This window comes from Pleurodeles waltl, chromosome 11, assembly GCF_031143425.1.
Source record: "Pleurodeles waltl isolate 20211129_DDA chromosome 11, aPleWal1.hap1.20221129, whole genome shotgun sequence".
In the NCBI taxonomy this organism is placed as follows: Eukaryota; Metazoa; Chordata; class Amphibia; order Caudata; family Salamandridae; genus Pleurodeles; species Pleurodeles waltl.
Window position 1 is genome coordinate 532798704 of NC_090450.1, and position 16509 is coordinate 532815212.

Here is a 16509-nt window from a genome sequence, read left to right on the forward strand (position 1 = left end):
TTCGTCATATTTTACAGTGAGAAAGGATCTACTAAGCTGGGAGCATTTTTATAACCATTGTTCAAAGAATGCTGTCAGTCCAGTACCTATTTCTTGGAGGGTGAGTCTCATTGTTCCTCTCGTCTTCATAAATGGGTATCTAGAGCCTTGCCCCAGAACTACTGGTAAAGTGCGCTCCTAGATGCCAGTGGTAAGCACTTTTGTAAATAAATCTGTTTGAACACCTTGAGAACTGGGTGATAGAAAGTTGGATCCTTCCTATTGAGCAATCTGGCTTCCTCTTTCAGCGATCAGTCTCTGATAATAGTGCTGTGGTATACGCTATTCTGGATAAATATAATGTTATTAGGTATCAGCTTGTGTTTGCAGCTTTCACTGATTTTACTCTAACTTTTGTTACTATAGACAGACCTACTTTATGCCGAGAGCTGGGTTATTTGGGTATCCCAGGCAGCGTATTAAAAATCCTAATTGTTCTTCACTCTGATACTTACTGTATGGTATTAATGGGCTCATACAAAAGCTTACCTTCCTGCATAAGCATTGAGAAAGGGCTACATCATTGCTCTGTGCCTTTTATAACTATTCATTTTTGTATTTACCAAAAATATTCTTAGGAATTAGAATGATTCTTCCATGCTTGAACTATATAGTCTTTTATATGCTGCTTTAGGAAGGTTATGATGTTATCTTTCACTTTACCACATTGACCTTATAACATGGTCTTGATGCTCTAAATTCCTTCCCTCAAGACCACATTTGAAAAGTTAATAATGACAACAATAAAACCTCAGTGAATGTTAAGTTTAATTGGAGATTTGAAACTAGGAAAATGAAGAAGGTTAAGCACTACATGTACTTTGGTACGGTTCCTCAACAAAAATGTAAAACTTCGTATTCAGCTTTAAATCTCACATGTCTTATCTCATTGAGGGGCAGTTTCCAAAATGTATCAGGTCATGGGGAAACAACACTTTTTGAATGCCCTGAAAGTGTATGAGATAAATGTGCATGCTACTCTACTGTTTCAGTTACGTTTTTTTTACGTAGTAAACTTTTGATTTTGAACAAAACCGAAGGGACATTTTTCAAGTAATTAATGACTCTACAAAAGAGTATCCCTGTGCAACTCATCCAATTAGAATTTGGAATTGTTAGTTTTTATCTCCCTTGCAGCAATGATCTGTTGGTGTTTCTATATTTTTAAATTTACAATCTGGACTTGTGTTTCTCTCAGCTTATCAACTTAGGTTCTTCGAGTCCTTAAAAGTTGCTTTTGAAGGATTTAATAAAACTCAAGTAAACATGTAAAGCTAGAATTATGTGCCATAGCTGAAAGTGGAGTGTAAGAGGGCAGCAGAAAAAACAAGTTTCCAAATTATGTTTTACACTGTAAGACTCTCAAATCCTGTATAAGAATAGCAACAAAAGCAAATAAAAGTATTTAGTCTCACTACAGGAGTACTCAGTACATCGCTTCTTTATTAAAAACTGAGAATCTTCTATTACAATCTATGCTAGGTAAACAGGAGAAAAGAATTCCCCCGGATTACACTAGTCTACTCTGTCAAAGTGATTTTCAAGATCTGAATCTTAGTTCATTTGTTTGTAAACTCTTTATACAGCACATTTATAATATTATTATAGGTTCAGTAGAACTCTAATGAATAGTAAAGAAATAGTATTTCAGTGAAGCACTTCAACTCATAACAGGAAGAAGTGCACACATCCAATACAGATATAGGGAAAATAAACATCTAAGAATGGTATCATTAATACCCGAGGAGGTACACAAACATGGACAGAAAGTAAAACATGAAGCATTAACAGTTGTGGGGTGGGAAGGGAACAGTAGTACAGAAACCAGGTTGCACTGTGCATGGAGATGGCCATGAGACTAAATTAGAAAATACAGACACAAACTTGGTTTCTCTGGTACAAACAAGCCATAATCACAGCAGTGAAGGAGGTGCATTAATGTTGATTGATGGATTGTTTGATGTAGTATTGTTATTCATAATGTTAAATGCCAATAAATGTTTGTTACTTTAAAGTTGTAATCATATAATTAAAAATTATACAAACTGAATAGTCTCTCGACTATTTATGACTTATGGATGTAGATCATCATTTTGCAGCATAAGCATGTTTAGAGCCATCTTCATGCACCCAAGAGGCCAAAATGCAAAGCTTTGAGTATGAGTAAATGTTTATGAAAAAGACTCATATGGTAATTTCCAGGCCTTGAAAAGTGTTTATTCAGTATGAGAAATGAAAGAAACAGCATTTGGAGTTATTTTGTGTTCAAGTGAAAACGTCATATTGTTTATGAAAATTGATCACCGGCAACCTTACTAAATGCACTAGAAAGGTCGAAAAAGATCTAGTTTCAAATATTGCATGTTTCAATAATTTCTACTTGTGGATGTAGATGTCTGTGTTTTATCATTTGTTTTAAGACAGTGTCTAATAAACATTTTATTAACTAAATAAAAATAACTGAGTAAAGATTTAAGAGAGCAAACCGGTGAATTGTTTACACTGTTTAGAGTAGGCAGTTTGGATTGTAGATTAAATTTATCTTTCAACACACAAGTTCTTCCGCCCTTAGTCTGAGCAGCTAAAATCCAAATGGGACAAACACACTGCACTGTGGAAAAATGAGCCCAGCGCAGTGGAGATTTTTCCATGCATTATTATCTCCTAGTATATATGCTGTCCTCTACTGTGGTCTGACTCATTGGTGTGTTTATCATAGTTTGGTTGTGATCACATAGGTGGATTTGGGGTCCGACTATGGATGCTTTAATTCTGTTTTTTTGTCTGCCACTGATAATATGATCGCTCACGTTAATGAAAGGTGGGTTCCTAAATGTGAATTGCACATAAGAGTGCCTCAGGTTCTGGCAAGTACACATCTTAGGACCAACGTTTTGGAGAGATGTAGTAATTTTCATCCACAGCTGGTTATTTTATGGTCCTAGCTCTGCTGTTGACCACTGTCAGCAAAGATATTTGGGTATGCACTACACGAAGTACAGGGTTGACCATGTTTTCACTAACCCTGCAAGCCATGCACTTATTTATGTGCTTCTACATAGAAAGTTGAGTTCTTAGCAAAGTTTTATCGTGAAATGACCTGCAAAGTTTTTAAATGTCCTAAATAATGAGAGCAGTAAGGCTGTTAGCAGAGTGTTGATGGTTAATTTATGTTTTAGTGCATCGAAAGTGTCCTTATGGCAAGGCGATTCCTCCAAGTGTTTAGTAACATTTGATCCCTGCTTTATTTACCCTTTGCCTATTTGCTATAATGTCTCTTTTTGATATACAAGTTGGACTTCTGATACCTACTTCTGTCAATCTGGTTCAAGCACCCTGAAACGTTTCATGTGACCTAATGATACCAACACATGTTCATATTATCTGAGATCTTTGCTCTGAATCCTGAGGTAGTCTGTGGCACTGGGCAGTAAACACTGTGGGTCCTGCTCAGTACCACAGTGATGTACTCTAGTACAGAAACAAGTTACTACCTGTGTTCATTTGACCTTCCAAATGTAGCTTGGTGGAGAAGCCAATGTTTAATAAGGAAGTGGTAGAAGTTTTGGAACTCAGCTGCAGCATGACACCACACCATTTTCCCACACAATAACCTAATTGTCTAGTGAGAGTTATTGTTTTTACAATGAATGGTCTTTATTTCCAATGAAAAACAGATGTTAAATTTGTGAATGACAAAACAAACCAGCTGCTAAGCTGCCTTATCACCAAAACATTTTTTAAGCACGTACACAGTACAATAAAAAAATGTCTATGCGCACTGTCATCTGAAGGGGGAAGGATCATGATTTCGTGACTGTTCCCAGAAAGGTCTGATCTCAGTACTCTTACTATTGATTTGCCTGTAGTTTCCAGCGAATGGAACAAAGGTGGCAGACAGAATGCTACAAATCAGTCAAGTACACCAAGATACGCCAACATTTTGACCAATCTCAAAGACACAAAGGGTACAGACCCAGCCTCAACCAAGGCAACGTGGAGTTTTCCAAAAATGTCACAAAGCACAACAGTATCCTAAAGATCCAACAAGACACCGTTCTAAGCAGAAATGGGATTTCCACCACATCAGATTGAATGGATTTGAGGTGCCAAAAGGGCTGGTCCAAAGTCAAGATTCCATTGTCCAGTTAATAGGGCTACTTTCCTCCAGTGATCACTGACGAGGGAGAAGATTTGAGGGTATGGGCAGAGCAGACAAAGTGCAAGGTAGGACCAGTTACACATACACTGCTCTCTAAAGTCTTACATAAATAGATAGGTTATCCAAGCAGAGTCTGATAATGCATAATGAAACGTCTTATTGGTTGTCACCCAGTGTGTGTGGTACCTCCGTGGCCAATTGCTGGTGAAATCATGAGGGGTGGCGTTGCTGCTACCTTGATGGAAGCATAGCAAGCTATTGTAATAGGTGACATCAGTTGTTAGAAACGTGGTAGGAGGGCATGGATATGTATCTGCTAACAAATTGCCTCTCCGGGTGTCTATGTACTGATTTGTAAGTGTAGAAATCTTTCTTCTACTGATGTTGAAGTCTGAATGGGTAAATCGCAGGAGTAACCTAGTTAAGCGATCCAGAGTATAACTGGAATGGGAGCGAAACTGCATTTACTTTTAGAAGTCAGAGGAGATAGTACTCCCTTTTGGTCCTCCTCAGCATCTGAGTGGTGTTTTGCTGCAACGATATGTCTTCTCTTTATGCAAAGGAATTTGTTCAAAGGTTGTTCTCTGATAGGTTCTACAGTATTCATTTTCAAATGTGAAACTGCTAATAATTTTTTGCAGCCTCACAAATAATCATTTCTTTGCCTGCAAAATAAGAAAAAAACATCAGTAAGTGCAATTAATGTACTGCAAGCACAACTACAATACATCACATATGCTCTGATTCAAAAGTGTAATTGCTTATTATCATGCATTCATAAACCTATCCCACTTACTATTATCCCCAAATTCTTCCTAGAAAACGTCAGCTCCTCCGGAAACACTGTGTTTCAGAATTCTACACTCCTACTCCTCGTGTGCTCATATACACAGTCTGATCATAACCTGAATTTAAATCTATTTTGTCTATCTGATAATTTGCAATGAATCTCTTCTAACGCTGACACATGGGATTAAGCGATTGTATGGACATAGAAACAACATTATTATGCCCGAGTTTCATATCTGATCAGGGTCCACCAGGAGTTGGTTCCAAGAGGTTCCACCAGGTAGTAAAGATTTATAAAATTATAAAATTCTTCCTTCATCCTGGCTGGCTGTTAGGACATTTGAAAACTCTTAAAATAGTCCCATGATAGCAGAATGGGGAAAAAAGTTAAGGGCACGGTGAGCATGAAGTGTGTGAACTGAAGTACACCGGACATAGACATGGACATGTCTGTCTCCCCAGTCCCTGGGGCCTGGTTATTTTTTACTATAAGGTTACCTCCAACAATTGGTTTCCCGTAATCATCTATCGGACATATGGTGCCTCACCCATCCGACTGATAGGGAATACTCATTACTCCGGGCTTCACAGACTTCACACCAGGATAGATGTTATTTTCTTCACTGCTGACTTAGTGTCCAGAGTCGGCAGGTCTCCTTGCTTGGCTTCTTCGTTCAGAAGTCTCGAGATCCCTGACAGCGGCTATTCGCACATCGCAAGGTGTATCACAAATACACAGAGAGATATCAATTACACATTCTGGGAATTCTACAGCACACTGGACACTGCTTCCGAGGAAGCAGAGGTACCTCCTATTGAGGTGTACTTGGATGCCCTTCACCTGCTAAAAATCACCCCCTTACAGCACTTAGAACAGGATACTCCACTTGCTATAGAGGAGATTCACCTGGCAACTATGCAGATGGCTATGGGTAAGACGCCGGCTACTGATGGCTTACCGGTGGAGATTTATGCCTAGTTCGCCCGCACCTGGCTCCTAAACTATTGCAAGTGTATCAGGCAGCCTGAAAGGAAGGTCAGCTTCCGCCCTCTTCGAGAGAAGCTATGACAGTACTTCCTAAACCAGGTAGGGATTCGTTATAGGTGGGCTCATATCGTTCCTTGTCTCTGTTCAACACAGATTATAAAACCCTAGAAAAAGTATTGGCGAATAGAATGGTCCCAATAGCGTGATTGATGGTCCACCCAGATCAAAATGTCTTTATTCTGGGACATAATACTTAACTCAGTTTGCACAGATTGTATTAGATAGTTGACTGGGTGCGCTCCAAAGATGCATGCCCCTGGGTCGCCTCCCTAGACAGTGAAAAGGCCTTTGATACTTTGCAGGGACCTACCTGCTGTAAGTGATCCATACATTTGGGCTGGGCCTGATAATCCTGTCATGGATACGATTGCTCTACGTCTCCAACAGCACATGTGAAAACAGGACAAGAGATATCAGATCCACTCCACACAGAGTTTGGCACATGTCAAGGGTGCCCACTCTACCCCATTCTCTATGCCATGACCTTGGAGCCACTGGCTTGTGCTCTGCAAGTGAAAGGACCTGAATGGGGCATATAGCTGGAAGGCCAGTGCCACATTAGTTCACTGTACGCAGACGACACCCTAATCAATCTTCGGGACCACTCACCAGTCATGGCTTATTTAATTGCACTGATAGAGGAATTTGGCAGGATGTCAAACCTATGCAACAACTGGGACAAATCAAATCTGTTTCCAGTACCACCACCGCAGCGCTTGGTATTATTGATCATCCCTCTCAGACATGCAAATAACACAAGTATGTACTTGGGGTCCAGGTATATCAAAGGGAGAAGGACTTGGTAGCCGAGAACCTAGGGAAAGAGGTGATCGACATGAGGTCTTCAGTGCCTTTTTGGTGTGGCCTATCATTGTCTACTGTGGGTTGAGTGGCTGTCTCGAAGATGCTAATTCTTCCTAAGCACCTTTACCACTTCTCAGCTATTCAGGTGATCCTCAAAAGAGAGTTTTTTTCTGGAGCTAAAATCCCTACTAATCTCGCTGATATGGGGGGCCGGTAGATGTAGAGTCTCCAGTTGCAAATTATATGCGCCTCTGGAGAAGGGTGGCTTGGGAGCCATAAACTACGAATGGTATTATATAGCTGCACAGCTTCATTGGCTGACAAATTGGCTGGTTGGGTGCTGCATCTAAGTTGTCGAACTGGCTTTCAGACCCACAACCGGATTCCATTCTAGACTGGCTGCAGGGATTGGATTTGACAACCCGGGGAGTCAGACATGCAGTGACTTGTCTTTTCATTGCACTACAAAATGGGAAAGATGCGCTACTCCCAACCCTGAGGGTGAGATGGGCATTGGACATGGGTCAGGAATTTAGGGATGCACAATGTGCACGGTGCCACCCGACAGTTACATTTATATCCCGTAACGCTCGCCTCAAGTACTTACAATTTAATTGTGTACACCAAATGTACCTGACGCCCCAGCAGCTAGACTGCATGTTCCCGAGGTCCATACGGATATACCCGCAGTTTCAAGAGGTCAACGCAGACTTCATCCACATGATATGGCACTGTCCGATAATCTCAGACTACTGAGAAGGAGTCATGACTCATATACTCCATATGGTGGGGAAGCAGTTTCCCCGAGCAGCCCTACACTGTATATGAGGGCTCACCACGCGCTTCAAACACACTCAGAATATGCACACATTCTTTGACCTTGCGAATTTCATTGGCTTGGAAGTCCACAAGGGCCACCCCACTGGAGAAATGTCTACTCGACCTAAAGAGTGGTACATATGCAGACACTGAGACCACGCAGTGCTTTAAATGGGCAGGTTCTATTCTTTATTGAGTCCCTGCACTTCTTTAATTTGGAAGAGGGAGTACCTCACTTCTCGGCACTGCTGCGATACATTTAATGGGAGAGCATCGGCACTTTTGAAGAGCAAGCAGGTACTCAGAAAACGGAAAAGTGAGTACCTGCACTTCGACATTTCCATTTAAAGCACTGGGCCACACCCAGTGTATTTGTATCACCGCTCAGGGACTACACGGATTGTCTACTTTCAGTTTGTTTAAGAGCTTTGAGAGTAACACCCCAGTATTGTCTTTGGAATTAACGATACTGAATTACCTGGATGATTGCACCCATTTATTATGCTTCTTATATTTTGAATGTGTGTTTGTATAATCTGCGGTACATATTATCTAAGCAGAAATGCCAATAAAGAAATACAGAGGAGGAAAAAGTGTGGGAATTGATTATAGGTAGGCGTTTGCTGGACCGAGGCCTCCCATCCATTGTCCAAACAATTGTTCGATTGTGAGTAAGTCACCTTGTATCTCTGTGCTTCAGATTTTAAGCATGTACAATGTAACATGCACAAACCAACAGTGCTTTGTGTTATTTATTACTGTCCCGGGGACGCGCCGAGAAACTTTGCCGGGAATCGAGGAGGAGGTGGGCAGCAGCTGTGTGCTGCCATCAATCAGGGCAGGAGCCCTTTAAAAGCACGTAAGCGCTCCCGCTCCGCGGGACGCGCCGAAAACTTTGCCGGGAATCGAGGAGGAGGTGGGCAGCAGCTGTGTGCTGCCATCAATCAGGGCAGGAGCCCTTTAAAAGCACGTAAGCGCTCCCGCTCCGCGGGACGCGCCGAGAAACTTTGCCGGGAATCGAGGAGGAGGTGGGCAGCAGCTGTGTGCTGCCATCAATCAGGGCAGGAGCCCTTTAAAAGCACGTAAGCGCTCCCGCTCCGCGGGACGCGCCGAAAACTTTGCCGGGAATCGAGGAGGAGGTGGGCAGCAGCTGTGTGCAGCCATCAATCAGGGCAGGAGCCCTTTAAAAGCACGTAAGCGCTCCCGCTCCGCGGGACGCGCCGAGAAACTTTGCCGGGAATCGAGGAGGAGGTGGGCAGCAGCTGTGTGCTGCCATCAATCAGGGCAGGAGCCCTTTAAAAGCACGTAAGCGCTCCCGCTCCGTGGGACGCGCCGAAAACTTTGCCGGGAATCGAGGAGGAGGTGGGCAGCAGCTGTGTGCTGCCATCAATCAGGGCAGGAGCCCTTTAAAAGCACGTAAGCGCTCCCGCTCCGCGGGACGCGCGCGGGCCAAGGGCGGGCCCGTCCTTGCCCGTCATTGCCAGGAAGAGGCAGGGCAGGGCTACCCCCCTGTCATTTACCTTAAACTGTGGTCCCAGATAAACCCTTTCCACCTGTCTGCCCGAAGGTCAAACCCAAGCCTATTTACACTGCGGAGGGGTAGCTTTCCCCCAAAGCTCCAGGCCTCTACCTAGCTATTGGTCAATTACTAATATTAACCTGCCTTTGCTCGCCCCGCTGTGATCTTACTTGAATCTCCCACTAAATATAAGGCCCTTGGTTTTTAGTAAAATGGGCCGACGACGTGGGGGGGGGTTTGGACGGGAAATTGCACTCTAACAAAACCCTGGACGGCTTTTTACAAAAGGCCGTTGGGGAACTTGAAAGAGAAATAGAATTAGTGCAACGTCGTCTTGCTGCCCCTCCTTCTGTATCCATTTGTTCACCCCATGTTAGCCCAGTCTCACAGCCCCACCCGCGGCTAGAGCTCCAGTCTGTCCCGATTATCCACTCCCCTTCTCCATCCAAAATCCCCCAAGAGACCCAAGACGACACTCCAATTGCACCTGCCATTTGTGCCGCACCAACTCCATTGGTCCAGTGTCCCCCAATAGAAGGTTCCCTTACTTTAACTGAATCTAATACCAAAGGGAAAAGGAAGCGTAGGGAACCTGTCCCCAAAAATAAACGATCTAGAACCTTGAGTCCCTCTAATCTGGCCCAACCTTCTATCAATGATATGGCTCCAATCTCCTCACACAATACCAATAACTCCCATGCAAATGAGTTCATTAGGGATCTCATAAGAGATGAGCTCTCTAAATTACTTCTTCCTATCTCCAACCGTCTTCAAATAATTGAGGACAAACTTGATAGTCTTACGAGCAGTCAGCTACCAACAATTTCTTTACCTGTAGAAATTCATTCTAATCATGACCCTATTGTTGCCATTAGTCACACTGACCAAATACCCAAAACTTCTCCTCCTATTCTAAATCATGACTGGTCCAGTTCTGCTAAAACCCCCAGTATCCCGACGAACAAGCCCCATATGGCCTTAGCTCCCTTATTAAAAGGAACCGCCACATGGAACAATCCAGCAACTAACTGGGGAGACGGCCCCCCTATTAGGGAATCCTCACAACCAGCATACCAGAAGATGGATAAGAGTAGTGTCTCTCAAGAACCTAAAGTGCTTCATTTACCACCTGAATCATGCCCCTATGTTCTTATTATTTCAAATGTTCCTGAACTCAAACCTCATTCTTCCGAATCCTTCATCGAACTCAAAAATAAGGTTATCCACTGGTTACATGTGAATGCGGGGTTTGCTTTTTCCATGTCATCTTCAATATTGATGGTGAGAAGGGTAGGGTGGGTGGGCCCTCTAGCGAAGATCGGTGTTGGGGATTGCATTGTCATTAATTTTAATTCCCCCGATCTTGTCCATCGACTTTCTCTAAATGCTAACAGATTTTATCCTACAACTGGCAAAACTTCTCTTTGCAGGTTACACGTGTTCTATCCACCTTCTATGTCGTCCTGGAGTACTCAATCACCACCATTATACGGGGCCGGCTCGGTTTTTCACACACTGCCCACCCCCGTAATCGGTCCTAGACGTCCTCTATCCTCTCGCTCTGAGGCAGATTGACTAGGAGATGCCTTTCAGGATGTGGTATTGTCTAACTGCGAAGCTGAGTCCATTGGCCTTATTGGTCTTAACATCTCAGCCGATTTTGTTGTCCCGGGTTCACCCAAAAGTTCAACATGTCAAGCAACTGAGGAATGCATTTCTAATCAGTCAAACGCTCCCTATACCTTGGGTCACACCTGCATGGTCAACTCACCAAATCCAAACACTATTGGGGTTATATCCAGCGAGGTTCTAAAGACACAGAGTAAGAAATCTTCTGATCTAAATCCACCCGAGGGAAGCACCATGGTTCTTAACAGTCCCCCCCCTAGTATTCTATATGCCCAGAATAAAGTTGGGTCCTCATGCTCAGAGGATCTCGATAAGGTGCTCAGCTGGAATATAGCTGGATTGGAAAGCAAATTACATAGCCCAGGTTGGGGTAACCTTATTGATGATCACTTGATTTGCCTTTTTCAAGAAACATGGGCATTAGAACCCAAATATAGACTCGGTTTCAAAAGTTTTTGGGTTTCGGCCCGTAAGTCATCTTCTGGGAGACCTTCAGGAGGGTTGCTCGTGTGGCTAAATACTTCTCTTAGGTGCAAGATAGAAGAATTAGACACTGGTTGCCCGGACCTGCAAGCCCTATCGTTAATGATTTCTGAAGAAAAACCCCTCCTTTTAATTAATATCTATAACAGGAATGTGAGTCCCCACTTTGAGTCTGACGTTCTGTCGAATTTGGACTATGTTCTTAAAAGTAATCCCTCCTCTTTTGTTTTAATTGGAGGAGATTTTAATGTTACCTTCGAACCTAATCCTTTAGTCCAAGGAATTTGTAAAGAAGAGGATGCCCATTGGGGCATCCCCCAGTTAGTCTCCAACAAAAAACCAAGATTGAACAAATTTGCTCGCTTTTTGGCTGACATTGCACTAGCTCATGGCCTCCGAGCCTGTAATGGGCGCTCACACTCGGATGCTATTTTGCGACCTACTTTTAGGCGCGGGAAACATAGCAGTCGCATCGACTACATACTTCTTGATATCCGTCTTTGGCGTTACATGGTAGATATGAGGGTAGATGAGCAGCCCGTGAGCGACCACGATCCTCTGATTCTATCAACCAGAGGTCTTTTTCCTTCGTTCATAGTGCCTCACTCTAGGTCCAATGTGTCCCAACTGGCCCTAACCAATAATAGATGCAATTTAAAATGGGAATCTGTTACCTCCTCTCCTAAACATCTAGCATCCATTTACAGCTTGCTTGCGAATCATATGGAGTGTATGATCCGGTTAGATGAGTCTGAGGAGGGCGATAGCCTTCTTACAGCCCACACTGTCCTGTTCCAATCTTCAAAACAATTTTTCACTAAAGAGACTGCTAACAACTCCAACAAAAAATACAATGCCCCTTGGTTCAACAATTCTTGTAGAACAGCACAACTAGCTCTCCTGGATGCAATCAAAGAAGGCCATGCTGCGACGTTAAGAATAGCCAGGGGCGCTTACAAGAAGGAATGCTCAAAGGCACGCAGAAGTTGGGAGGAGGCCAGATGGGCCACTATTCTGGTTTCAGCCTTATCTAATAATACTTCCAAGTTCTGGAAACTAATAGCTGATAATGACAGTGACTCCCCAGCCGCGCCTGGTTCTACAATCCTTTCAGCAACTTGGGTAGAGCATTTTGGGCAACTTTATGGAGGTCCACCAGAAGCTTCTCTGTGGCCCCCTAATGATTCAACAAACCAAGAGATCATTCCAATTTCTTTTTCTCTTTCCGAAACTAGAGCTGCAATAGACTCCCTGAAATGGGGGAAGGCTCCTGGCCCAGATAAAATTCCAGGTGATTTATATAAATCTAGACCTGATATATGGGCTCCCTACCTCAATTTTATCTGCAATGCTATTGCAGCAGGCGCACCAGTTCCATCTACTTGGAAAGGGGCTGAAATTGTACCGATCTTCAAAAAAGGAAATCCAAACATTCCGGCTAACTACCGTCCAATTAGTCTCCTCGATAACTTCCAAAAAATGTATGCGAAACATCTTCTGTCCCACCTTGAGGAATGGATTATAGAGTCTGAAGCCCTTTCTGATTTACAAGCGGGTTTCAGACCCGCAGTGAGCACAGTTGACCAAGCTCTAAGATTTATGTCAATAAAATGGAAGAATGTTGACCTGGGGGGGGGTAACCTTTACGTGGTCTTTATAGACTTAAGAGCCGCATTTGACCTGATCCCCAGGAATCTGCTGTGGTCAACATTATTAAACATGGGAGTGCCATTTGATCTCCTGAAACTCATAGCTCAGTTGCACCAAAATACCTTTGCCCAAATCAGGTGTGGACAGGGGGGCGAGCTGACTGACCCTGTAGCTATCAAAAAAGGAGTTAGACAAGGTTGTGTTTTGGCACCTACTCTTTTTCTGCTCTACATCAATAATTGCATCCACTACCTAGAGAACTGCATAAATGATTCTCCGAAACTAGGTGGGAAAAAAATCCCCTGCCTGCTATATGCAGATGATACGATCCTACTATCAAAATCGCCAATGGGAATTCAACACCTGATTAACCAGTTCTGTGCTTATTGTAGTGATTATGGTTTAGATGTAAACATTAAGAAAACCAAATTTATGATATTCACTACCTCTAAAAAACGATTGCGCACTAATATTAAGATGAATTCGATCCCATTGGAGAAAGTTGAAGAGTTTGATTACTTGGGTTTCAGATTATCTACATCAGGCAAATGGAAGGCAGCAATTGACAAAGGGGCTCTGATCATAAGCCAAAGAGGTGGGGCCTTAGTCCACAGATCTAGAAAGGCTCCGAGCCCCCCTCTGAACATTCTTGCGGGGATTTATAATGTTCAAATCAGAGCAGCAGCCCTATATGGAGCGGAACTTTGGGGGTCCCATAAAAACCTGGACATTCTGCAAACTAAGGAAAATATTTTCCTCAGGCAGGTGTCCAGGCTAGGTATGGGCACCCCAATGACCCCTTTAAGGCTTGACCTTGGCTTAAATGGCATTAAAACCATAGCGGCCTTAAGACCCCTTACCTATTGGATTCGTCTATGGAAATCTGCTGAACTAGAACCATACAGGCTGGCTATAAGAGAGTTGATAGCCGCTCCCAAGGCATTGGAGAGAATCCCTTGGCTGAAAGAGATGAAAATTGCCTGGGACAAAATGGGTCTTTCCCATTATTGGAACCACCCGGATCAAATCCCTGATAAGGCTAGGAGATTTGTTGCGAACAGATATTGGGAGAAAGTTAACGAAGATTCCCTGCACCAAAAGAGGGCGGGTAGGTTAACAATGGATTTTCTTCAAATTAAGCATGAACCCTGGGCTGAGAATTTCCTGAACCTCCCTATCCCTCCGTATGCACGCACTCTATACCTGCAGTTAAGATATGGTACATTGCCTACCAATGGTTTCACGGCCCATTGGCCTTCTAACATCGCTACAAACGACAGGTGTATTTTCTGTCAACATTGTAAAGAAACATCAGAGCATGTATTATTCTTCTGCCCTTTGTACAAGACACCAAGAAAGAGGTGGATTATCCCCCTCTGTAAAAACATGTCATTTCAGGATAGAGTAACTGCCATTAGAATCTGTACACATGATTTTTCTCCCAGGGTTGCCATTCCAGTTACCAAATACTTATCGGAGGCCTGGTACATCCGTCGTAAGTTCATTGCACCCAAAGGCTCCTGAGTCATTTCTATACTAGTTTTTAGAAGGATTTTAATCTTCTCCTTTTATCCTTTTTGTATTGCTTTTAGTAGGAAATTTCCATTACGAATTTGTTGCTTTTTTTATGACTACCAAGACTGCACAAGCTTATATAGCCTTCCCATATAGTTAGACTATTTTCAGTCTTTTTTGCCTTCTGGTTGTGCACACTGGTCCTCCAGACAAAAAGTTCTACATTTTAGTTTTTAGCTCTGTCACCCTTTCTATTATATCTATTTATGTCTTATTTTATTGTATTTATATATATGATGAAATGCTTTGTCCTGTTGTTCTTATTGTTTCAATGATCTGAGGTCTATTGGTTTTATATCGTTATTATGTTTTTAGCACATTCCTTTTTTAAGTTTGATTGTTATTACTATCTTAAATGGACTAGATTTCTAGACCGAATGAACTTAATAAAAAAGATACTGTCCCCCAAAACGTTTCCATACACCCTCTCTCGTACACATGCTGGTTCTTGCTGTCTGAACAGTAAACAACACACACAATGCCGCCCTATGTACAGTACTTCATTCTATAAAAACGTTCCTGCTACAGCATAAATGTGCTTTGTAAAGTGTTCTGCCGATTTTAGAGCTAGCTCTGTGCTATATAAAATACCAAAACATATATGGAAAGAAAATGTTTTCCTAAATGTCTAATAAGAGAAACAATACATATTGCTGCCTTTTCTGTATCACGAATTTTTTCCACATTCAGGCTTGTTTGGCATTTGTGCGAGGCCCGGGCCAATACTTAGGGCCTGATTTATACTTTTTTAGCGCTTCATTTGCCTAATTTTTTGACGCAAAAGCGGCGCAAACTTACAAAATTCAATTATAGGCCCATATTTATACTTTTTTTGGGGCCATAGTTTGTAAGTTTGCGCCGCCTTTGCGTCAACAAAATTACGCAAATGCGGTGCTAAGAAAGTATACTCCAGGCCCTTAATGTGGGTATTTGGACGTTTCTTCCAGGTGCTTCTTGCCAGGTGCCATAAGGACCTCTTTCTAAGTATTACAAAATGTATATATAATGATATTGTACATAAGCTGCCTGATTATTGATGACGACAGAAGGCTTGCTTTGAATGAAAAATCTATAAATCAGTCTTGCTGAATGTGGGGAGGGCCCTGTAAAGTATGGAGCATGGGGCATTATGTCTCTCGTCTTGTGCACAGTGAATGTAGAACAGTATCTCCCTTTATGTGTCCGATTCAGAAGCTTTTTGGGCACCCAAGTTCCACAATAATGGGCAACAAAATGTGTGAACATAAATGCTGCACCTCGATTCATGTAATAATGACCGGTGTAATTTTACTCTTGTAAAATATTCTTGCAAATATGGGAAATCTAACATTATGGATTTTTAAATGAAGAGGTACATGTGAGAATGCGGTGCTCTGGAGGAGGCCTCCACATTGCAATGATCACACATAACTTGCACATTTGTAGGTATTCACGAGGGATCTGCAGGCAGCTTTTCATCCTAGAAATGCACACAAAACTACTCAAGGGAAACACAGGAGTAGGTGATTTTCCAAAATGGGATAAAGGTAGGGGCGTAAGACAGTATTTTTTTTCTAACAAAGAAAACAAAAAGATAAATTATACTTCTGCAAAATCATCTTTTTGAACCAATCATTCATGCAGATTTTTCCAGCGTGAAATGCCTCATCGGTATATTTTGAGAATTACGAACTGAAGACAATCTACTACTTCTGCATAGTCCTTGTATTCTTTGTGAAAGCCATGAAAATTAGAAATCAACTCTGAATATAGGTACAATACTCAGGAAGTGGATTTCCGACTTTTAGAATTTGCACTTTGTAAATCAGTCCCATTTTCTTTATTGGTTTACATCAAAGTAATATGTTGAAAACTGCTCATGCAACTCTTGGCTTTCCTTGTGCTGCACAGCGGAGTTGCTAACCTGTTTACTGTGCCTATTACATACATAACACTGTACTCACACAGGATTTCCCTCTATTTGCTTGCAAAGTCATAAGGTCTGCAAGATGC

The 16509-nt window shown here is 42.4% G+C and overlaps 1 protein-coding gene across 1 annotated transcript in view; it reads right to left on the bottom strand.

Annotated features, from left to right (window-relative positions):
• Positions 1 to 2458: 2458 nt before the first annotated feature.
• Positions 2459 to 16509, bottom strand: part of LOC138265844 (uncharacterized) — a 157355-nt gene continuing 143304 nt past the window's right edge. Inside the window, exon 11 of the mRNA XM_069213938.1 lies at positions 2459 to 4866. Within this exon, the coding sequence (XP_069070039.1) occupies positions 4855 to 4866 (12 nt within the window). The 3' untranslated portion in view covers positions 2459 to 4854. The remainder of the gene's footprint in view (positions 4867 to 16509) is intronic.